Source organism: Anomaloglossus baeobatrachus, chromosome 4 (assembly GCF_048569485.1).
Source record: "Anomaloglossus baeobatrachus isolate aAnoBae1 chromosome 4, aAnoBae1.hap1, whole genome shotgun sequence".
NCBI lineage: Eukaryota > Metazoa > Chordata > Amphibia > Anura > Aromobatidae > Anomaloglossus > Anomaloglossus baeobatrachus.
Window position 1 is genome coordinate 460506558 of NC_134356.1, and position 24659 is coordinate 460531216.

Genomic DNA, 24659 nt, shown 5'->3' on the forward strand with positions numbered 1-24659 from the left:
CGTTGCCACTAACTGGGCCACACACACCCCACTTGACTGGCATCGGTTGAGCCCCCTTTTGAAAAAGAAAAAGATGCTTTGCATGAAGCACTCTCAAAAATACGCGTGCCTTTCCCGTCCCCTGGCTGACCCAGGGGAAGAAAAGTCCTCTGAGAGCCATGACTTGTTCATCTTGGTTCTTTTAGAGACACAGCGAGGGGACTCCAACCACAGTCTCCCTCGTTGCCACTAACTGGGCCACACACACCCCACTTGACTGGCATCGGTTGAGCCCCCTTTTGAAAAAGAAAAAGATGCTTTGCATGAAGCACTCTCAAAAATACGCGTGCCTTTCCCGTCCCCTGGCTGACCCAGGGGAAGAAAAGTCCTCTGAGAGCCATGACTTGTTCATCTTGGTTCTTTTAGAGACACAGCGAGGGGACTCCAACCACAGTCTCCCTCGTTGCCACTAACTGGGCCACACACACCCCACTTGACTGGCATCGGTTGACCCCCCCTTTTGACAAAGAAAAAGATGCTTTTCATGAAGCACTCTCAAAAATACGCGTGCCTTTCCCGTCCCCTGGCTGACCCAGGGGAAGAAAAGTCCTCTGAGAGCCATGACTTGTTCATCTTGGTTCTTTTAGAGACACAGCGAGGGGACTCCAACCACAGTCTCCCTCGTTGCCACTAACTGGGCCACACACACCCCACTTGACTGGCATCGGTTGAGCCCCCTTTTGAAAAAGAAAAAGATGCTTTGCATGAAGCACTCTCAAAAATACGCGTGCCTTTCCCGTCCCCTGGCTGACCCAGGGGAAGAAAAGTCCTCTGAGAGCCATGACTTGTTCATCTTGGTTCTTTTAGAGACACAGCGAGGGGACTCCAACCACAGTCTCCCTCGTTGCCACTAACTGGGCCACACACACCCCACTTGACTGGCATCGGTTGACCCCCCCTTTTGACAAAGAAAAAGATGCTTTGCATGAAGCACTCTCAAAAATACGCGTGCCTTTCCCGTCCCCTGGCTGACCCAGGGGAAGAAAAGTCCTCTGAGAGCCATGACTTGTTCATCTTGGTTCTTTTAGAGACACAGCGAGGGGACTCCAACCACAGTCTCCCTCGTTGCCACTAACTGGGCCACACACACCCCACTTGACTGGCATCGGTTGACCCCCCCTTTTGACAAAGAAAAAGATGCTTTGCATGAAGCACTCTCAAAAATACGCGTGCCTTTCCCGTCCCCTGGCTGACCCAGGGGAAGAAAAGTCCTCTGAGAGCCATGACTTGTTCATCTTGGTTCTTTTAGAGACACAGCGAGGGGACTCCAACCACAGTCTCCCTCGTTGCCACTAACTGGGCCACACACACCCCACTTGACTGGCATCGGTTGAGCCCCCTTTTGAAAAAGAAAAAGATGCTTTGCATGAAGCACTCTCAAAAATACGCGTGCCTTTCCCGTCCCCTGGCTGACCCAGGGGAAGAAAAGTCCTCTGAGAGCCATGACTTGTTCATCTTGGTTCTTTTAGAGACACAGCGAGGGGACTCCAACCACAGTCTCCCTCGTTGCCACTAACTGGGCCACACACACCCCACTTGACTGGCATCGGTTGAGCCCCCCTTTTGACAAAGAAAAAGATGCTTTGCATGAAGCACTCTCAAAAATACGCGTGCCTTTCGCCTCCCCTGGCTGACCCAGGGGAAGAAAAGTCCTCTGAGAGCCAGGTCCACATTGTCAGTGGACAGACACGTGTGCTTATCTGCCAGCAGACCCCCAGCAGCACTGAAGACAGGTTCCGAGAGAACGCTGGCTGCAGGACACGACAAGATCCTCAAGGCGTACGTGGCGAGCTCAGGCAATTTATCCAGATTGGAAGCCTAAAATGAGCAGGGCTCAAGTTGCACAATAATGGAATCGATGTTTCTTTGCATTTACTCATATATCTGTGTGTCTCCCTCTTTTTCCTTGTCCAGCTGTTTTGTTTTCACATGAGTATATGTCCTTGTCACTTTCCCATGTGTTTGTGTTATGTTGTGAGTTGTTTGTCACCTTTTGGACACCTTTCAGGGTGTTTTCTAGGTGTTTTACTGTGTTTGTGATTGCCTGCCATTGTTTCCTATGGGCTCGAGTTCGGTTCGTCGAACGTTCGACGAGCCGAACTCGAGCCAGACCCCCCGTTCGGCGAACCGCCTCGAGCCGAACCGGGACCGGTTCGCTCATCTCTAGTCGCTAGGCAGGGTCAAAACCAAAACTGGTACAGAATAGGCAAAATCAGCAGGCAAAAGGATGGTCAGTAAAATCAGACTAAGGTCAGACCAAAGATGCCAGTGAGGTACAAAACAGCAAGTAGGACAATGGTCAGAAATCAGGCAGAGGTTAAAACACAGGTAGCAAAAGTACAAGGACAGGAACCAGATACGCTGAAGTGAATATACACAGACTATATCTGGAGCCGACCAGCAGACTGGAGGAGGAATAAGAGGGGTGTGGTGCCTTCCCATTGGCTATAGCTGAAAGGTGATAACTTCAGCTGGAAGGCACATGCCTCCACAGTCAGACAGTAGTACTGCAGGTCCTAGTGAAATCCAGCTTAGTGGATAAGTGGACCCTGTGCCCACCAGAGCTACTGGTACTAACTCCTCCATTATCACCAGCACTGCCCATGGCAGGAATACGGTGGCACCTGGTGACCGAAGCAGAAGTTGCGGACTCTGGTAGAGATGTGACAGATCTATCTAGTTCTTTATGTTTTTCATAACTTTATTTTATAGTCTGAAATCTGCTCAAGCAAAACTAATCAGTTTTGTTCATAATGTTGGAATATATATTTCACTCCTTTAGAGCAGAGTGACAAATGGTCTGCTTGTCCTTTTGCAATGTGCAATTATGTTTTTTTTAGGATTCCACTATCCATGTAAAACACTTTAGAATTAAAAGGGTTTTTTTAATGGTTCCAACACCCACCTTTTGCATACAGAACATTCTCAGAGGTAGTAGTTACTGAGGAATTCTCAGGAGCTTGGACGAACCAATAGCAAACACATATGCATGAAAAATCTGATTATTTCAGTCACCTATGTTTACTGAATGTGTGACGCCCTGGACTAGTCAGGTCGTCCCAGGTAGTCCCATGCAAACACACCCCCTCCCTAAAAAGGTGACAGCAGCCAAACTTCAAAACCTTGTCACCACCCTCCGGGTTTGATGTCCGCACCAGGGGGGCGGAGCCAGGTGGTTGGCTCCGCCCAACGAGGAGTTCACAGGCCTGGAGGCGGGAAAAAGCAGTAGTTCTTGAGAGTAGTTCTTGAAAGGAGTTGTAGAGAGTAGTTTGACAGTGGAGGAGAGAAGTCAAGTTCAAGGGCAGACCTGTGACCAGGCCTGCCAATAGTCTACTCAGGTGTCTGGGTTGGAGCCCAGTCACCTCTGGCAAGGAGGCAGATGGTGGTGGCCACCTGCAGGAGTTGGGATTACAGCCGGTGGAACCGTAGGGACCGGGGTCGGGCGGTGGCCCGCCGGTACCGAACCGGGGAACCGATTGGAAACCGGAGCACCAGGAGGGGTACTCAGACCCAGCATGTAGCCCAGAACCCACAGGGCTGAGTCAAATCAACTGATTGAGGACTGGACTTTAGGACCTTTCCCACACAAGACCCGACTGAAGACAACAGCCCAACCATTAGGGTAAAGTCACCGCCAAGGCATAGAGAGCCAAGGGGCCAGCATCTGCGGGCAAAGAAGGCTCTCCCGACACTCAGTAAGCCGGGGAGCAGACTACTGTTGCTTAGGCATTGGAGTCAGAACATTCACATAAAGAGGTGCAGGAGAAAGGCGGAAACCACCAACCTGTTAAGGGAGAAGCTGCAGCCGGCTGCGGGCACCGTTCATCACCCCGTTTGGTTTACCAGAGACTCCAGTGTGTTATATAATAGTGAGTACATCAGTGCCTTCGGGCCGCGCACCGCACCGCACCAGCACCCAGCACGCACCCATGCCTCAGCACCTCCCTCGGGCCCCCCGGGACCATCACTGCCCTACCCACGGAGGGGTCAACACCAAGCTGCTCAACACCATCCCTGGAAGGCCTAGTCAACGGCCGCGGTGGTGTCCATCCATTCACCACTACCCGTGGGTGGCGTCACGAACTTATATCCCTTACAAACCACTGTGGCCCCGGCTGTGGAACTACCTACCAAAGTCCCTGCGTGTAGCGCCAACCCCCTTGCAGAGCTACGTGACCCCCGGGTCCGTGAGGAGCTCGAGCCACTCACCGTACGAGCACGGATCCGAGCGGCTCGGCAGCCGGCCGAGCCCGCGGGGCTGTACAAATGTAAACTCAAGTTGCAATGCATTCAGGTGACAGTCTTACCAACACAAAATGGATTTGTAGGTCATTGTAGCTTAAGAACTAATTACTAGTTTTTACATAGAGTTATGGATCAAGTAGCAATATTTTCAACATACAATGGTTGTCTCTGGACAAATTCATATTATAACCACGGGAATACTTCGTACTACAGCTAGGTAGTCTTAGGGGCACTTTGCACACTACGACATCGCAGGTGCGATGTCGGTGGGTTCAAATTGAAAGTGACGCACATCCGGCTTCGCAGGCGATATCGTAGTGTGTAAAACCTTTTTGATACGATTATGGAGCGCAAAATCATCGTAATCGTATCATCGGTATAGCCTCGGTCATTTCCATAATTTGGAAATGACCGATGTTACGATGTTGTTCCTCGTTCCTGCGGCAGCACACATCGCTGTGTGTGAAGCCGCAGAAGCGATGAACATCTCCTACCTGTGTCCTGCGGCTCACGCCAGCTATGTGGAGGGAAGGAGGTGGGCGGGATGTTTACGTCCCACTCATCTCCGCCCCTCCGCTTCTATTGGCCGCCTGCCGTGTGACGTTGCTATGACGCCGCACGACCCGCTCCCTTAATAAGGAGGCAGGTCGCCGGCCAGAGCAACGTCGCAGGGCAGGTGAGTGCATGTGAAGCTGGCGTAGCGATAATGTTCGCTACGCGAGCTATCACCATGATATCGCAGCTGCGACGGGGAGGGGACTATCGCGCTCGGCATCGCAAGCATCGGCTTGCGATGTCGTAGTGTGCAAAGTGCCCCTTAAAGCTTTTAGTTTAATTCAAGATGTTTCCCATAGCGGTCGATACACACTGCAGAATTACTAGGACTATCTAAGGTTGGAATAAGTAGAGAAGGTTGGAGCCCTTTGCACTTGCCAGGAGAGTTGTCTGTGCAGGTTGGAGTGCAGAAAGGCTAGTATAAATCAAGTTTTTTCTCATTCATTTGGGTGTTGGTAAACCCAGCAAAGGTGAACCAATTTATATACTTTAATGGAGTTTGATGGTTCACATTCTCAACAATGGGCTCTACCCAGAATGTCCCAGCTGACCCTCATGCCAATGTGTTCCTACTAGAGATGAATGGACTGGTAGAAGTTCGGGTTCGGAGGGTTCAGACAGACTTTAGATAAAGTTCTCTTCTAGACCCGAACTTGACCTGAACCCCTTTGGAAGTCACTGATTTGGTAGTTCGGCTCTCTGCCAGCATACAGCCAGCCATAAAGAAAGAACTTCCAAGGGAGGGTGGGTGAGGCTTTTCCATTTTTATTCTGCACATGCTACATCCAATAACACAGATGTTGCGACAAGTTCAACCTATTCAAACATTGCAAGCGGCTCGCACTGGGCCAAGAACCAAGCATACCCAAGCACACCAATGCTCACTTGAGTGGTTAGTATACGAACAGCACCCAAACTCCAAACAGGAACACTGATATTTTTGTAATGTCTATGTTCTGTACGATCAACCAATTTTAAAGTTTGGGTTCGCTCATCTCTAGTTCCTACCTGTGCATGCAATGGTTAGTTCAAAAATTTGTTTTTGTAATTTTTACTTCTTTGTATTTTGGGGTATCTTTTATGCTTGATTCTTGTGGACATGCCATAAATGGTGCACATGGAAATTAAACTTCAAGAATTCAATTAAGGAGGCACTCTTCAATATTCTTTGATCCATATAATGCTCGATGTTCTCAGATCCCATACTTGGCTTGTATAACTTTTTCCCAGAATTTTCAGTCTTTATGAGCCAGAACAAAGAGAGGCTCCCACTAAAGTGAAAAATTCTGACACATAGGGCAGACGTGCAATGACTTGACAGGTGAGTTTTCAGGAATCATATACACAGTCAAACTACATCACACCACAAAATGCTGGTTAACTTTCCTTACTGGAAACTAGTCCACTAAGAAAAGTAATAGGTTCAGTGACTCACCTTTAACTCGCTTACACTAGCAGTTGCAAAATGGACTTGCACTACATGAGTAGCTATCTGTTTCTCTTGGTACCATTTCTCCTGAACATCTAAGTAAAGTTGAAACGATCAGCTGCTCATGATTAATTGCCGGGGGGCAAGAAGGGGCTTTATAGATGGCATAAGATTAAGGTTCTATACTAAACATAATTGGTTTTATTAAGACTATCATACTACTAAAGTAGTCACTTTCAAGGATATGTTCCCACAGGATGGATATGCTGTAGATTTTCTGCTGCACAGTCACTTCACATACAGCAGGTTAATAATATCTTCTAATTATACATACAGTAATCTTATCTCATTGTCATCTCCAAGTTGCCACCACTACAGTCCGACAATCAGTAGATATGTCGCGGGCGGGGAGGAGGGTGTCAGCACACCGCGCTCACCCCTTCTGCTCGGGTCCGGCAGCTGCTCCTGGTGGCTCGAGCCGTGGGCCGGATCCCGGGGTTTCTCAAGCGACACTCCTCGCCCGTGAGTGAAAGGGGGGGATTTGTGGTTGGGGATTGTTATAGTTCGTGACGCCACCCACGGTTGTGGTGATTGCACCACCGCTGCTCAGTATGGGGGTCCCGGGGATGGTGATGCGGAGCAGCCAGGTGTTGTGTTGCCCCCTCCGTGGGTAGGGGTTGGTGATCCCGGGGCCCAGTGGGGTGCAGGGGCGCAGGGGCAGCGCTGTGCCTTGCGGCACTGAGGTACTCACTCAGCCAGTAAACACGACACAGTTCTCGGTAAACAAACGGCTGGTTGGACGGGTCCCTCGGACGGTTCACGGTGCTGCGGTTCCCTGCAGTTAGCGGTGACGGTCTCTTCCCTGCACCTTTGAAATGTCTGTTTGGTAGCGGTGGATTCCCACCGGTAACCCGCTCCCCGACTGCAATCTGTGCCGGAGGAGCTCCACACTTTGCCCGCAGGCGCCGGCCCTGGGAAACTGGTGCCTTGGCGGTGGCGGTGTTTCCCCGTTGTGGTTGGACCTTTGCCGTCAATCAGGACTTGCTTGTTGGGGGATCTACGTCCCCTTCACTAACGGATTTAGCAATTTACAGCGACTCCAAGCCTTGCTGGGATCCGAAAGCCCCTGCTCTGGTGCTGACTGCCCTTTGTATACTGCTCCAGACCCCCGGATACACACAGCCTCCGTGGCCCTTCCAGCAACCTCCAGACAGTCCCACTGCAGATCTTCACCACTGTCTGCTGACCTTGCTGTTCTGGCCCTCACAAAGCTGGACCCTTCAGGCTTCTTTCTCCTCTGTCACTTTTCTTGCTTTCCTCCTTTACTACTTTCACTTTCTCAACTCCTCCACTAGCTCCTCACTCCTGCTCCTCCCTGAGCTGTCTCCTGAGCTTCTCTGCTGTTACTCCTTCCACTTCCTCCTCCTGGACTCATCTGCACTCAAGCCCTGCCTGGGCTAATCTGCCTGGCTTCTTCCTGCCTCCAGAGTTGTGAGCTCCTCGGTGGGCGGAGCCAACCGCCTGGCCCACCCCCTGGTGTGCATCATCAACCTCTGGAGGAAGGCAACAAGGATTTTTGGGTTAGCTGGTGTACCTACAGGGAATGTGGGGTGCGTGTGTGTTGTTATCTGTGTCCCCTGGCTTGCCCAGGGCGACACAGATATCTAACCCTACTGCACGTATGGTTGGTCTCATTGCACAATATTTTTTTATTTTTTTTCCAGCTCAAGAATGGCAAGGTCCCAATGAACCAATCTGTCCTGTTATTATACAAATTCATTCACAACAAGTGATCAGAATTTTGGATAGTAGATTTGCAGTGATAAGAACAATCAATATGCAAAACCATCATCTATTTAATGTCATTCAATCTAACAATCATGGATGTCGTACATTGCTAGTTAAAGTGCCTAATGAGTATGATATGGTAAGTAATAACCTGACCCCACAGCCTGGTAATTGTGACCATTGTTTGATCACAGATTCATTTACGTGTCTCACCTTTCTGCTATTGTTAGTAGTATTTTTAATAAAACCTCTTTGAAAAGCTTACATTTGCCAGGGTCTTCTCAAAGAAGTTTTTGTTTAAGAAAAATGTCACTAAGTCTTTTCATAGTAGACCAATAACTGTCTAGGCTATATACAATTGTACAGCATGTAATTTCATTAAGGCTCTATATAACTAGACAACATTATTATTATTATTATTATTATTATTGCTACGCACTTCAGAACTTTATTGGTTGATGTTGTTGATTTTTAGAATGGAGGCCACAATAGGGTCACTTAGGGTGAGCCCATGTTGAATGGGGGCTGATATCGACGTAAGGGTGCTTTACACGATGCGACATCGCTAGCGATTGCTAGCAATGTCGAGCGCGATAGCACCCACCCCCGTCGTTCAAGCGACATTTGGTGCTCGCTGCTGTAGCGAACATTATTGCTACGGCAGCGTCACACGCACATACCTTGTCTGCGACGTCGCTGTGACCACCGAACAATCCCTCCCTCAAGGGGGAGGTGCGTTCGGCGTCATAGCGACATCACTGTGGCGTCACTAAGCGGCCAGCCAATAGCAGAGGAGGGGCGGAGATGAGCAGGACGTAACATCCCGCCCACCTCCTTCCTTCCTCATTGCCGGTGGCCGCAGGTAAGGAGATGTTCGTCGTTCCTGCATTGTCACACATAGCGATGTGTGCTGCTGCAGGAACGACGAACAACATCGTACCTGTGGCAGCAGCGATATTAAGGAAAGGAGCGACGTGTCAACGATCACCGTTTTTGGACGATTTTGCGTTAGTTGAGCGTCGCTCCTTGGTGTCACATGCTGCGATGTCACTACCAGCGCCGGATGTGCGTCACTAACGACGTGACCCCGACGATATATCGGTAGCGATGTCGCAGCGTGAAAAGCACCCTTTACTAGAGTGACAAGCACCATGGTTAGGCAGGGACACTGAGGGTAAGAAAAGCCCCTTACCTCTCCACATTTTTGTTGAACAATTTGATCTGTTTGTGGGAGTTTGGCCTTTCACTATTTTTTGACCCTATACTGACTGTGGCAGATTCGCAACACTTGGGTTTAATTAGCATGTATTTTATTTAACATTTAATAAAGTATGTTTTTAGAGTTTTACTCCTTTGCTCTGGTATACTACTACAGGCCCCTTTTTTATATCTTTAAAGGTTGATGTTAATATCCATGTTCTCTGTGGTGTAATGGCACTTGTAGTTGCATAGTCACATAGTCATTAGCTGTAGTATTTATAGCAGTTATTCTTATGGCCTACCTGGGTGTAACACAGAACAATTAAATATAAATAGTGCCCATATACAGACCATAATTTACACATACAATATATTATCAATTTTTGATGGGTATTTTGGAAATTGCCTAACAGCAATTATCCTACATGACTGCTATATATATATATATATATATATATATATATATATATATATATGTATATATATATATATATATATATATATATATATATATATATATATATATATACTGTATATATGTGATTGTGTGTAATGCTGGATCTCAGTATCCTGTTATTGTGGGACTCTAATAGTATGTCAAGAATTGGACCCATTGGAATATGGCACTATAGTTCCTAACCTTTCATACCTTGAGGCTCACCCCACACACAGTAGTGACATTCAGAGGTTACCATTAGCGGTGTGATGATAGCCAAAGCTTATCTACAGAAAGAATACTCAGATTTTGTACCTCTTTCTCATATCGAGCACACCATCCACACTATCACATGCAGCTTCAAGCTCATAATATGACTTCCGATTTTTTTCTCATACCCATCCAAATTCGATGTGAAATTGCAGCATGCTGTCATTTTTTTCACACACAGGTTCACTCAATGGAAAAATTGGTCATCAATACTGCCCCATTGAATAACATTGGTCCGACTCCTATGTGATAAAAAAATCGGATTGCACTTGTCTGATTTATAGGTGGTGTGAGCGAGCCCTAACAGTATCCTCCTATGTTTAGCTTGCTATATTTATTTCTCATGCCTGTCCCCTCCTAACGTATACGCACATCCAGATCTTCTCTTCTGTGTGGGGCTACTTATAAAAGTCACCATCGGGAGACCTTTTATTCATACCTGGTTGCTAGACCAAGAGCTAATGCATCAATCTGACAGACAGCTGTGAGCCACACATCTTGGGCTCCCGAAGCACCGGTTGGGACCTTTACTCTATAGAGTCAATCCACTGATGTTTCACACATTTCAATATGTTATTTTATTTTTCACAGGTGCTATATTTTTATAGTGAGGAGGAATGTACAATCTTTATCAATCAGTTGCAAGAAAATGGATTTTCCTTAAAGGAAAGCAGAATGGATGAGGAAAGCCTTCTTAATGAAGCCGTTACAAAAATACAGAGAAGTCAAATACTGGAAACCTTTTTCAGGCATTCTTTTGCTCAAGTAAATTTAACTTTGTGTATAACTGTTCTAGACAACTGTCTTCTCTTATTTAATGCATTGATTCTAAAATATTTTGTTACATCAGTAATGAAAATCGTTAGATTGTTTAATCAAGTTTTGAAATTATTTTCAGTAGTTTTTGTTTTCGTTTTATTGTTTCCAGATTTGTCAAGCTCATGATCGGCCTCATTATGTAGTGATACATTACATACAGTGTACCTGAATAAATACCCATTATTGTTTGAAATCAATATGAAATAATTACATTTAGCAAATAATAAATTAAGGTTTAAGGTGCTCTTTTGCAGAAGTCTTACTTCTACATTCATATGCTTAGAAGTCGGGTTCATCCATAAATTATAATCTGACATTCCTTTTGGCTGTGCGTGCTTTTAGGTGTGGTCTTTATAAACATTAATCAGAATTCATTAGGCTTTACGGAGTGTTTGGGAAAGACCCAGTCAGATTGGTGATTCCAGAGATAATATTGATAATAGCCTAAATTTGTTGGGAACCTTGTAAACTGTAAAGCCTGCTTTATACGTTGCAATTTCGCATACAATATCGTATGCAATTTGCAATGCCCCCATCGTATGTGTGGCACGTTCAATTTGTTGAACGTGCTGCACAAACGATTAACCCCCATCACATGTACTTACCTTCCATACGACCTCAATGTGGGCGGCGAACGTCCACTTCCTGGAGTGGGAGGGACGTTCGGCGTCACATCAACGTCACACGGCAGCCGGCCAATAGAAGCAGAGGGGCGGAGCTGAGCGGGATGTAAACATCCCGCCCACCTCCTTCCTTCCGCATTGTGGGCCGGGAGCCGCAGGACGCTGGTAAGATCTGTTCATCGTTCCCGGGGTGTCACACACTGCAATGTGCGCTACCCCAGGTACGATGAACAATCTGCCGTGCAATTCTAGAGAAAGGTACGATGTGTATGCGATGAACGTTTTACCATTCAATCGCAATCGCATGTACCTGTCACACACTGCAATGTACCTTACGATGCCGGATGTGCGTCACTTACGACGTGACCCCGCCGACACATTGTATGATACATTGCAGCGTGTAAAGCAGGCTTAAAGATGATGGGAAGAATGTAGTAAGACTAAAGTTTCACAGACCAGTCTTCAACAGCAATGTGATGTAGCAAGACATGCAAAATTTATTAAGGTTCATCTTTACACATATGCCCAAAAACTGAAATCTGCGTCAGCTCTGATGTGGAATAAATTTGAATAATAATGTATGACACATTCGTATGGCGACAGAAGGCTAGTTCCCTTCTGCTAAAACCAGCCAAAACTAGCCAAATCTTCACACCACTTTTGCATGGACAAATTACCCTAATTCTTTAATTTCTCAGGAACAAAAAGGGTCCTGTTTTTAGAAAATCTGCGGGTGTGGAGTATTGCTTTGACAATACTTGGTACTATTAGTTGGGCTCAATTGCATGTATTTGATCAACTTTAATAGGGTCCTAGTCAATATTTTTATGACCCACTACCTTTAATAATCAACAGACAAGCAACAATAAGTGTTTCGGGGCAGTATAAAAAGAATACAAAAATATTGATAAAACATTCATTTAAGGCCTAATACATGTTCTTTCATTTTATCTTGTTTTCCTAGCATATGTTTCATTCTTTTTTTTATTGTGTGTCTTATGTAAACATTACAGGTTCTTCACATTGATCAGTCAAGTATTGAAAGTTTCACTGCAAGAAGCTCCTTAAAGGTGAGAGAGGCTCTTAAATGTGAACTGAGCAGAACAGAGTTTGCAGATTCCCTGGGACTGAAACCTCATTCCTTGTTTGTGGAGTCAATGTTCTCTCTGGCAGATGAAGATGGCAACGGATATCTTTCATTCAGAGAGTTTCTAAATATATTATTAATTCTGATGAAAGGTTAGTCTACCAGATCAATGATACAGACATTGTATTATAGATGATTTCCTGCATTACAGACACATTTACTAAGTTTATGTTGGGGAAAGAGACAGACTTGGAAAGAGGCAGACCTGGAAAGAGACAGACCTGGAAAGAGACAGACAGAGAGACAGACAAAGAGAGACAGGGAAATAAGGAAAGAGACAAACAGGAAAGAGACAAAGTGAGACAGATAAGGAAAGAAACAGACAGAGACAGACGAGGAAAGAGACAGACGAGGAAAGAGACAGACGAGGAAAGAAACAGACGGAAAAAGAGACAGACGGGGAAAGAGACAGACGGGGAAAGAGACAGACGGGGAAAGAGACAGACGGGGAAAGAGACAGACTAGGAAAGAGACAGATGGGCAAAGAGACAGATGGGCAAAGAGACAGACGGGCAAAGATACAGACCTGGAAGAGTCAGACATGGAAAGAGTCAGACGGGGAAAGAGTCAGACGGGGAAAGAGTCAGACGGGGAAAGAGTCAGACGGGGAAAGAGTCAGACGGGGAAAGAGTCAGACGGGCACAGAGATAGAGAGAGACAGATACAGAGAGACAGACAGAGACAGACAGAGACAGAGAGACTGATACAGTGAGATAGACACAGACAGACACACAGAGACAGACAGGGAAAGAGACAGACAGAGAGATAGACAGACAGAGACTGTGAGAGAGACAGAGAGACAGTTACTATCCCGGTCAATGCCCGGGTACTACAGCTAGTACTATAATACAAGTGCATCTCAATAAATTAGAATATCATCAAAAAGTTAATTTATTTCAGTAATTCAATACAGTACAGCCATCTACCAGGAAACTTTAGAGCACTGCCGACAAGCTTTTTGGAGATGTAAATTTCATTTTCCAGCAGGAGTTGGCACTTGTCCACACTGCCAAAAGTACCAATACCTGGTTTAATAACCACAGTATCACTGTGCTTGATTGACCAGCAAACTAGCCTGACCTAAACCCCATAAAGAATCTATAGGGTGTTGTCAAAAGGAAGATGTGAGACACCAGACCCAACAATGCAGACAAGCTGAAGGCTGCTATCAAAGCAACCTGGGTTTCCATAACACCTCAGCAGTGCCACAGGCTGATCGCCTCCATGCCACGCCTCATTGATGCAGTAATACATGCAAAAGGAGCCCCGACCAAGTATTGAGTGCATTTACTGTACAGACTTTTCAGTAGGCGCCAACATTTCTGAGTTTAAAATATTTTTTTCACTTGGTCTTATATAATATTCTAATTTTCTGAGATAATGACTTTTGGGCTTTCATTGGCTATAAGCCATAATCATCAACATTAACAGAAATAAACACTTGCAAAAGATCACTCCGTGTGTAATAACTCTATATAATGTATGCATTTTCCTTTTTGTATTAAATTACTGAAATAAATTAACTTTTTGATGATATTCTAATTTATTGAGATGCACTTGTATGTACATTTATGAACCTTGTGTATTACCACATTTGGTTTATGTTCCATGTCAATTTTTATTTGTTAATTTCAGGATCTCCGGAGGAGAAATCTAAGCTGATGTTCACCATGTATGATATCGATGGAAATGGATTTCTTTCAAAAAAAGAATTCTTTACAATGCTAAAGTAGTATTTTATTTTTACCAAATTCTATATGTTTTCCATAAATAGTGAAATATTTTACAGAACAGTCCGAATTGTAACAATGTCATACATACAAACACTATTGTCCGAATTGTAACAATGTCATACATATAAACACTATTGTCTGAATCTTAGTAATGTTATACACACAAACGCTATCCATCAGCGCACTACTTGAATTTAATACATTAATGATTAATGACTCTATTAATACACATGTAAAAAAATTAATGTGGTACTCACTACTTAGTTAATATTTGTGATCAAGACTATAAGCCATTCATCAATGGCATAGTCACCTTATTGAATGGGTGCTAACTCCAGTTACCTCTCTATGAGCCTAATCAGTCTACAAATGAACTGGTAGAGAATTGGGAACTAGCTTTACTGTAACAAAATTTCATCTGGGAAAGATGGGCGGTAAGGGTGTACAGTACTGTACTGTCTGTCATGGAACATTCTATATGTAGTTAGTGCAACCAACTTTGCATACATCAAAACTATCTGAAAATATCTGAAAGCTTGCGATCTATCATATCATAGAAATCTGCTTCTTTCTTCCACTTCTTCCACTTATGAGCCATTTCTCCCCACTGCCTCTGAATTGACCATTCACTTAGAATTTTAGCTAAAATCAGCCTTACTCAAAACAAGACAGATTGCAAGCTCATTGGAAAATGACTAAGGAGAAGAGACAGAGGAAAAGGTGGAACAGAGTGAGAAAGCCAAAGAGACACATATAGTTTTGCTGCTTATAATAATTGTTTCATCTCAATCCAGAAGTGATTTGGCAGCTACACCTATCATTATTCAGCGCTGTATAATGTCCTCTCTGCTACGTCTTAACATGTGCTACAGAGAAATAGGAGACCAGAAATCCCTTTCTCTGTGAACTGTGCTTGGAAGACATCATAGCAACTGGTTTTCACCCACTAGCTCAGAGATAACTGACAGAAATAAGACCTGAAGAGGAAAAGCTGGTGAAAATTGCAGGATACAAATTATACAGATTCCTGAAAATGTGTTAGTCCCAATTTGCAAACACATAATGACTTTTTCGAAAAATTATCAAAAACTACAGGCGTAATACTCCAATTGGGGGTTACATTAATGTGAATTTTTGGGTCCAAAAAGCTGCAGCAACTATAGTTTCTTCAGAGTATAGTTAGAGATCAGCAAATGCACATGCCAGGAACATGTAGGGGAACTCCAACATCTGCTCTAGTGTGCTGAATGGGGACAGACTGACCTGAAGCAACCTGTAGGATTTCTGTGACTAGCAACCTGTTACATCTCGTGGCTCTCCTGAGGCAAGGACTGAGGCAGTCTCCCATTCCTTGCCTGCCACGAGCACTCCTGCTCAGCAGCGCCGAAGGTCTGCCAGACTGCGCAGTGTGCAGGAGATACCTTCTCAGAGAGGCAGCCGAAGGGTGACACCTAGTGGTTCTCCTGTTACAAGGAGTGAAGCGGTCTCCCATTCCTGGCCTGCCGCAGACTCTCCTGCTCAGCGACCCCGAAGGTCTGCGAGGCTGCGCAATGTGCAGAGGTTTACTGCTCAGGGAAGCAGTGAGATTCCCGTTATCTCTCCACATTGTGAGACCGAGGATCCCGCCTCTATTTCCCAGAGGCAGGAGGGTGAGCATGTGCAATGCGTGGTGGGTTCTGATTCGCTCACTGACGTCACACGGCTTGATGACAAGGCTGGTGACGTGGTGAATCCTGACTGGCCAGGCTGGGACGTCGTGGACCCTGATTGGGTCAAGTCCGTCATCTCCGCCTCGCGCCCGCCCTCGGGTGGAGCTGCACCTCCTTAAAAGCTCCCCCTGCCATCATGGCGGCGCGCGACCGTCCTTCTATGTTTGGATGTCTGGCAGCGTGCTGCCACGCCACTGCTCAGGCATTACTGTCTCTTGTGGGCTTGGCCCTTGCTGCTCCGGCAGTACCTCGTTTGCAGGCCGTGTTCCTGCCTTGCTGCTCTGGCAGTACCCCCGTCAACAGGCCGTGTTCCTGTCCCAGGTGAGCTCCTCAAGTCTCCATTGAACTCACCTGGTTATTGAAAGCACATGTGCGTGGGCACCTCTGTGCTACCCTCGTGCCATATTCTCGTGACTTCCACTGGCACACGTGCGTGGGCACCTCTGTGCTTCCCCGTGCAACAGGTACACCGAGCCGTGAGATCTGTGCCATACAACCCTCACGGGTTAGGGCAGACTGGTGTACATAGATCGTCTGTGACATTCCAGACGATCGCTAGCAGCAACCCGCTCACTCTTCACCCACCATAGCGGCGGTCCCTTACACCGCACAGTGGACCTTGACCGGCGGAAGCAGTCCATTTCCCATCTTGGCACGCTTCCCCGGGTCCCCCTCGTAACATTACGGTCGCGCCAAAGGTCTGGCTATGGCTGAAGAGCAGTAGCAGTTGCTGTGTTATGTGCAGCAGTTGGAGTCACGATTGGCAGCAGTGGAGCAGTCTTCCTCCGATAAGACTACTCTGACGACAGTCGCCACCCAGGCGGCTACCCAGGCTGTGCTATTGGGCGGAAGGTCTCCTCGCCTTGCGCTTCCAGAGCGCTTTAGCGGCAACAGCTCTGAGTGCCGTGGTTTTATAAACCAGGTTACCACCTACTTAGAGCTGTCTGCGACTCTTTACGCTACCGAGAAGGCGAAGGTAGCCTTCGTCCAGTCCTTGCTCACAGGGAGAGCGCTGAAGTGGTCCACGCCGTTGTGGGAGCGCGGAGATCGTGTGGTGAATAACTTAGCAGCTTATCTTGGGGCCATGAGAATGGTGTTCCTCGGGCCTCAAGTCACCCACGATTTCGCGCTGCGCCTCCTACGACTTCGGCAAGGGTCTGCTTCAGTCGGGGACTTTGCTGTACACTTTAGGACACTGGCCGCAGAGCTGGACTGGCCGGATAAGGTCCTTGTCCCTGTGTTTTGGGAGGGCCTGGCAGGGTTTGTCAAAGACGCACTGGCCACACGTGAGGTGCCTGCCACTTTAGAGTCCTTGATTCAGGTTGCCTCTCGCATAGACATCCGCCAGGTGGAGCGAAGGCTCGAGGTCTCTTCAGCACCCACGTCTTCTCGGCCTAAAAAGCGTCTGACTCCCGTCTTCCATCAGACAGGTCCCCCAGCCAGTCCTGTAGGCGACTCCGTGGAGTCAATGGAGGTGTCCAAGGTGGTCTCCTCTGCCCCAGGTTCTCGGTCTTGTGTCATCTGCTTTTCCTGTGGGCAGAGGGGACACATAGCTACCCTATGTCCCAAACCGTCGGGAAAAGACAGCGTCTAGTTTCTATCAGAGGGGGGACTCTAGACGCTACTTCTCCCTCTAGGTTGACTATCAGCGCCCAGTTGCAGTTCGGCACTACTCTCTTCTCTGCCCTGACTTGCTTGGACTCAGGCGCTGAAGGCAATTTCATCTCGACCTCCCTGGCAACCCGATACTCAGTTCCCCTGGTTCTGTTGCCCAAGCCACTCAGGGTCCGGGTAGTCGACAGGTCCATACTACTCGATCCTATCACCCAGATCACCATCCCTCTCAGGATGGATGTACCACCGGGACACCATGAGCAGGTGTCCTTCCTGGTGCTTCCAGGGGGGACGGATGAGATCCTACTGGGCCTTCCCTGGTTGAGACAGCATGCTCCTATACTCAACTGGGCAACAGGGGAGATCTCATCCTGGGCAGGATCCTGTAGAGAGCACCTCGTGACTACCGAACCACCCGCTACCATTAGGTCGGTTGGGTCCTCAGGGAATACTGAGGGGCCGGGTTTACCGACACCTTATGAGGCCTACAGGGATGTCTTTTCCAAAAGGGCCGCAGATACTCTTCCTCCCCACCGGCCATATAATTGCCGAATAGACCTGAAGCCAGGCTCCGAGCCCCCTAGGGGCAGAGTGTATCCACTCTCTGCTCCAGAGACGGAGGCTATGTCCAAATATATTCAGGACAGCCTGGCGAAGGGGTTCATTCGCAAGTCTATTTCACCGGCTGGTGCAGGGTTCTTTTTTGTGCAGAAGAAGGAAGGGGATCTGCGCCCCTGTATCGATTACAGGGGATTAAATGCAATCACAATCAAGAACAAATACCCTTTGCCCCTCATTACTGAGCTATTTGATCGATTCCGCGGGGCAAAGGTCTTCACAAAGCTGGATCTACGCGGGGCGTATAATCTAGTGCGAGTCCAAAAGGGCGATGAGTGGAAGACCGCCTTTAACACCAGGGACGGTCACTACGAGTATCTAGTAATGCCCTTCAGACTCTGCAATGCCCCCGCCGTATTTCAAGACTTTGTGAATGACATTTTCCGGGATTTGTATCTTTCCGTGGTTGCATACCTGGATGACATTCTTATCTTCTCCCCCGATCTTACCACCCATCGGAGGGATGTCATCCGAGTACTTAAGAGGCTCCGCACCCATTCGTTATATGCTAAGCTGGAAAAGTGCGTTTTTGAACAGGAATCCTTGCCGTTCCTGGGGTACATAGTGTCCAGTCAGGGGTTAGCAATGGATCCGGGGAAGTTGGAGACAGTGATGAACTGGCCTGAGCCCCGCTCGCTGAAGGCGATCCAGCGATTCTTGGGGTTTATCAATTATTATCGCCAGTTCATTCCCAACTTCTCGACGGTGGCAGCACCCATCATTGCCCTTACCCGCAAGGGCGCTAATCCCAAAGCATGGACACGGGAAACGGTAGAGGCATTTTACACTCTCAAAACTCACTTCTCCAGAGCTCCCATCCTTCATCGTCCAGACATCTCCAAACCCTTCCTACTGGAGGTAGACGCCTCTTCGGTCGGTGCAGGTGCAGTCCTGTACCAGAAAAACGAACGAGGAAGGAAACATCTGTGTTTCTTTTTCTCCAAGACCTTTTCTCCGGCCGAGAGGAACTACTCCATAGGGGATAGGGAGTTACTGGTGATGAAACTAGCATTCCAGGAATGGCGGCATCTCCTGGAGGGTGCGAAGCATCCCTTTGAGGTTTTTTCTGACCACAAAAACCTCACATACCTCCAGACAGCACAACGCCTGAACCCAAGGCAGGCCCGTTGGTCTTTATTCTTCTCCCGGTTCCGCTTTACTATCCGCCACCTGGCCGGTGAGAAGAACGTACGGGCCGATGCCTTGTCACGTTGTATGGTTGTGTTGGAGGAGGACGAGGAGGAGCCTCGTCTTATACTACCCCCGGACAGCTTGAGGATGGTCACTCCCACTTCTTTGGACCAGGTGCCACCTGGCAAAACCCTCGTTCCCCCTGAACTAAGGAACGAGGTGCTATCGTGGGCCCATGCCTCCAAGGTCGGGGGTCACTTCGGGGTCAAAAGGACCAGAGACCTGGTGACCAGGCATTATTGGTGGCCGAGACTACCCCAGGACATACAGGAATATGTGGGAGCCTGTATGTCGTGTGCTCAGAATAAGCCGTCCCGGCAGAGACCGGCAGGTCTTCTTCACCCACTGCCAGTGCCGGATCGTCCCTGGGAAGTGGTGGGGATGGACTTCCTGGGAGATCTGCCCAAGTCAGCAGGGCACAGGGTCGTATGGGTCATCACGGACCACTTCTCTAAAATGGTCCACTTGGTGCCTCTCCCACGACTCCCGACGTCACGTGCTCTCGCCACCTTGTTCATTCGGCATGTATTTAGGTTGCATGGCATGCCTGACAAGGTGGTGAGTGACCGGGGTCCCCAGTTCGCGTCTCGCTTCTGGAGAGAGCTCTGTAAGCTCCTGCAGATAGAGCTGAACATCTCCTCCGCATACCATCCCGAGACCAATGGACTAGTGGAGAGGACTAATCAGACCTTGGTAACTTACCTCCGCCATTTTATATCCGCGCACCACGACAACTGGGCTAACCTCCTTCCTTGGGCCGAATTTGCCATTAACAATTCGGTCCATGAATCCTCTGGCCAGACTCCGTTCCTACTCAATAACGGACAACATCCCAGAATCCCGGTTCCGATGCCCATTACGTCACCCGATACTAGAGTGGAGGATTGGGCGACCAAGGCCCGGGAGATCTGGGATGACACCCAAGAGGCTCTTAAAAGGGCTAAAGACCGGATGGTGACAACGGCTGATGTTCGCCGCCGCCCTGCACCATCCTTCGCCCCTGGTGACCTAGTATGGCTGTCCTCTAAGAATGTTACCCTACGGGTACAGGCAGCCAAATTCGCCCCTAGGTATCTGGGTCCGTTTAAAGTACTACAGCAGGTAAACCCAGTGGCATATCGACTCCAACTCCCTCCACGCTGGGCTATGGCCAACACCTTTCACGTGTCCCTCCTGAAACCCGTACGACTTAATAAATTCTCGGGGTCCCTGCCGGCTCAAACCGACTCCCCGTCCGACGACCCTGAGGTGGAAAAACTTGTGGAGACAAAAGTCATACAGGGCAAGAGGTACTACCTCGTGGAGTGGGCCGGCCGTGGTCCGGAGCATAGATCCTGGGAGTTGGAGGATCATATCCGTGCCCCGGGTTTGATAGCGGCCTTTGAGCACGGACAGGGGGGGGGCCTAGACGGGGGGGTAATGTTACATCTCGTGGCTCTCCTGAGGCAAGGACTGAGGCAGTCTCCCATTCCTTGCCTGCCACGAGCACTCCTGCTCAGCAGCGCCGAAGGTCTGCCAGACTGCGCAGTGTGCAGGAGATACCTTCTCAGAGAGGCAGCAGAAGGGTGACACCTAGTGGTTCTCCTGTTACAAGGAGTGAAGCGGTCTCCCATTCCTGGCCTGCCGCAGACTCTCCTGCTCAGCGGCCCCGAAGGTCTGCGAGGCTGCGCAATGTGCAGAGGTTTACTGCTCAGGGAAGCAGTGAGATTCCCGTTATCTCTCCACATTGTGAGACCGAGGATCCCGCCTCTATTTCCCAGAGGCAGGAGGGTGAGCATGTGCAATGCGTGGTGGGTTCTGATTCGCTCACTGACGTCACACGGCTTGATGACAAGGCTGGTGACGTGGTGAATCCTGACTGGCCAGGCTGAGACGTCGTGGACCCTGATTGGGTCACGTCCGTCATCTCCGCCTCGCGCCCGCCCTCGGGTGGAGCTGCACCTCCTTATAAGCTCCCCCTGCCATCATGGCGGCGCGCGACCGTCCTTCTATGTTTGGATGTCTGGCAGCGTGCTGCCACGCCACTGCTCAGGCATTACTGTCTCTTGTGGGCTTGGCCCTTGCTGCTCCGGCAGTACCTCGTTTGCAGGCCGTAATCCTGCCTTGCTGCTCCGGCAGTACCCCCGTCAACAGGCCGTGTTCCTGTCCCAGGTGAGCTCCTCAAGTCTCCATTGGACTCACCTGGTTATTGAAAGCACACGTGCGTGGGCACCTCTGTGCTACCCTCGTGCCATATTCTCGTGACTTCCACTGGCACACGTGCGTGGGCACCTCTGTGCTTCCCCGTGCAACAGGTACACCGAGCCGTGAGATCTGTGCCATACAACCCTCACGGGTTAGGGCAGATCGGTGTACATAGATCGTCTGTGACATTCCAGACGATCGCTAGCAGCAACCCGCTCACTCTTCACCCACCATAGCGGCGGTCCCTTACACCGCACAGTGGACCTTGACCGGCGGAAGCAGTCCATTTCCCATCTTGGCACGCTTCCCCGGGTCCCCCTCGTACGTAACAGCAACCTGTAGGCTGATGGAATGCCCTGGTCTGCACAACACCTTTAGCCTACCAGAAGCTATGCTGTGGATGCAGAAGGAGTGCGGGCCTGAGTGTGGGTGGGGGACCACCATAATAAAATCGGAAAATATGAGAACCTACAACACCATGAGGGTTACAGGAAACTGAAACTTAGAGATCTGCTGGACAATGCCATTCCAGTGGGATAGAGGAAAGCTCTGTTGTGTCAGCTTGGACAGCAGAATAAGTTCTGACTGCAGTCATCTTTCATGCCTCATATGTGACTGTTTTCCATATCTGTCGGTCTGTTGAGCTATGTCATCTAAACATGTTATACCAACTATAGATGGTCACCTTTTGGCTGCTAAACAAGTAAAGTTAATCTGTTTTACTGTTGAAGCATCTCCTGATTCTCTTATCTCTTTGCACCACACCATCACTGTGGAGAACACCATAGGATACTGCTACAAGAAGAGACAGTAATACCAGGGTTAACTCCTGCACACCTAGAGACTGTGTGTCCTATCTACTGCATGGGTGCACCAAGCACCAGGCACGGACACCACGACCATTAATACAAAGGATCCAACTCTCTGCCTGTTGTACTAGGTATCCTGGGCACCATACCAGTATACCTCCAGTATACCTAAAAGAGTAACTGTTGTTTCAGAAGAACTTGCAGCAGAATGTCTGTATCTGCTTCTAGCCCCTGCCTCCTCCGCTACCCTCCCATCTCTATAGAATTTTATGAATAGCACTTGTCATTTTCTATCTAAGTAAGTGAAAATCTCTATTCACAGAAGACATATTTTACACGTGAAGAGAGAATTGTGAGAGGGAGAGATCAGTCCAGGAGGAGACAAATGCAGATTTCTCTGATAAGATATATCACAAACTTTATTTTTTTCATGTCTAAGACAAATGATATTTGCCTAATGTAGCACCCCTGAACCCATCAGGGCACTACAAGGTACTGCATCCTGCCAAAGATGCAGGGCCTACCGCCAGGGACCTGGGATACCAGTGGCGTTAACAGCAAAACACATTAAAATCCCAGTTTTACCCATCCACAGACTGGTGACAGACTAGAGTGGACCCAATGGATGGCCACCCAGGGGTGGAGCCGATCCAGTCCACTAGACGACAAACAGGTGGGAGGGGACGAACAGTTAGACAGTTAGTAAGTGGAAGTGAGAGAGAACGGACGTAACTGCACTGACACGGGAGTGTGACGGTGACCTGAGGGCCCAGGTGTGTGGTTGCCGGTGGAGTACGCAGAAGTACTTCCAGAACCATAGTACTGACTGGGTACAGAGCCCTAGGTTAGGCAAATGCTCCAAGCAGACCTGATAAAATCTGCACAGTGAGGGGATCATCCAGGACCTCACTGACCTTAGAAGTCCGGGGGCACCAGCAGTAATGGGAGAACCAGAACCCGAATGGAACACCCACCCTACAGGGTTCACACTGCCCGCCGTACGGACCAGAGACTGAGAGACAAACAGGACGCTCCAAGCCACGGGGACCCTCCAACTTGAGAGAGGTGCAGGGGAAAGAAGCCACCAGGTCATCAACCCGGCACTGGGACTAAGGGAACCAGAGGTGAGCACCAGTCTTCCTCCGGTTACCAGTTACCCCCCCACTGTGAGTAAAGAGAACCAGTTACACAGCAACCCTGTTACAGTTGCTGTGGCTCTGGAGACTATGTCCGGATTTCTTGCTACTGCACATGTGCAAGCGCTGTAGACTAAGGGGCACTTTGCACACTGCGACATCGCAGGCCGATGCTGCGATGCCGAGTGCGATAGTGCCCGCCCCCGTCGCAGCAGCGATATGTGGTGATAGCTGGCGTAGCGAAAGTTATCGCTACACCAGCTTCACACACACACTCACCTGCCGTGCGACGTCCCTGTGGCCGGCGACCCGCCTCCTTGTTAAGGGGGCGGGTCGTGCGGCGTCACTGCGACGTCACACGGCAGGCGGCCAATCAGAGCGGAGGGGCGGAGATGAGCAGGATGTCAACATCCTGCCCACCTCCTTCCTTCCGCATATCCTACGGAAGCCGCAGTGAGGCCGGTAGGAGACGTTCCTCGCTCCTGCGACTTCACACACAGCGATGTGTGCAGCCGCAGGAGCGAGGAACAACATCGGACCGTCGCGTCAGCGTAATCATGGATTACGCCGACGCTGCACCGATGATACGATTACGACGCTTTTGCGCTCGTTAATCGTATCATCCAGCCTTTACACACTGCGATGTCGCATGCGATGCCGGAAGTGCGTCATTTTCAATTTGACCCCACCGACATCGCACCTGCGATGTCGCAGTGTGCAAAGTGCCCCTAAGTCCTATCTTGGAGCCATTGCACATGTGCGGGTGACATCATCGCTGACACGAGGTCACATGTCTCTGACACCTTCTAAGCTGATTGGCCTCTGGTCATGTGCTTGTGACACGTGGTCACATGTCTCTGACACCTTCCATGCCGATTGGTCGCTGGTCATGTGCTTGTGACGCTTTGCTCGGTGATAGGCCAGCGTGACGTCATTGCTGTCATTCTGGCAGCGGATTGGCTCTGGTGTCCTCCATCTTGGATGAGGCACAGAGTCTATATAAGACCCTGACGCACGCCGCCCGGCGCTCAGTCCTCTTGGTTCATGCATGAGGGTAGACGCCCTGTGCACGTCCCTCTAGGCATCTCTCTGTCTATGTTAGGTAAGCGCTACC

The 24659-nt window shown here is 48.8% G+C and overlaps 1 protein-coding gene across 1 annotated transcript in view; it reads left to right on the forward strand.

Annotated features, from left to right (window-relative positions):
• The window catches only part of LOC142303863 (dual oxidase 1-like), a 421125-nt gene that overhangs the window by 290532 nt on the left and 105934 nt on the right, over positions 1 to 24659 (forward strand). The window contains exons 17-20 of the mRNA XM_075345668.1: positions 7993 to 8195; positions 10554 to 10727; positions 12418 to 12643; positions 14187 to 14280. Of these exons, the coding sequence (XP_075201783.1) occupies positions 7993 to 8195; positions 10554 to 10727; positions 12418 to 12643; positions 14187 to 14280 (697 nt within the window). The remainder of the gene's footprint in view (positions 1 to 7992; positions 8196 to 10553; positions 10728 to 12417; positions 12644 to 14186; positions 14281 to 24659) is intronic.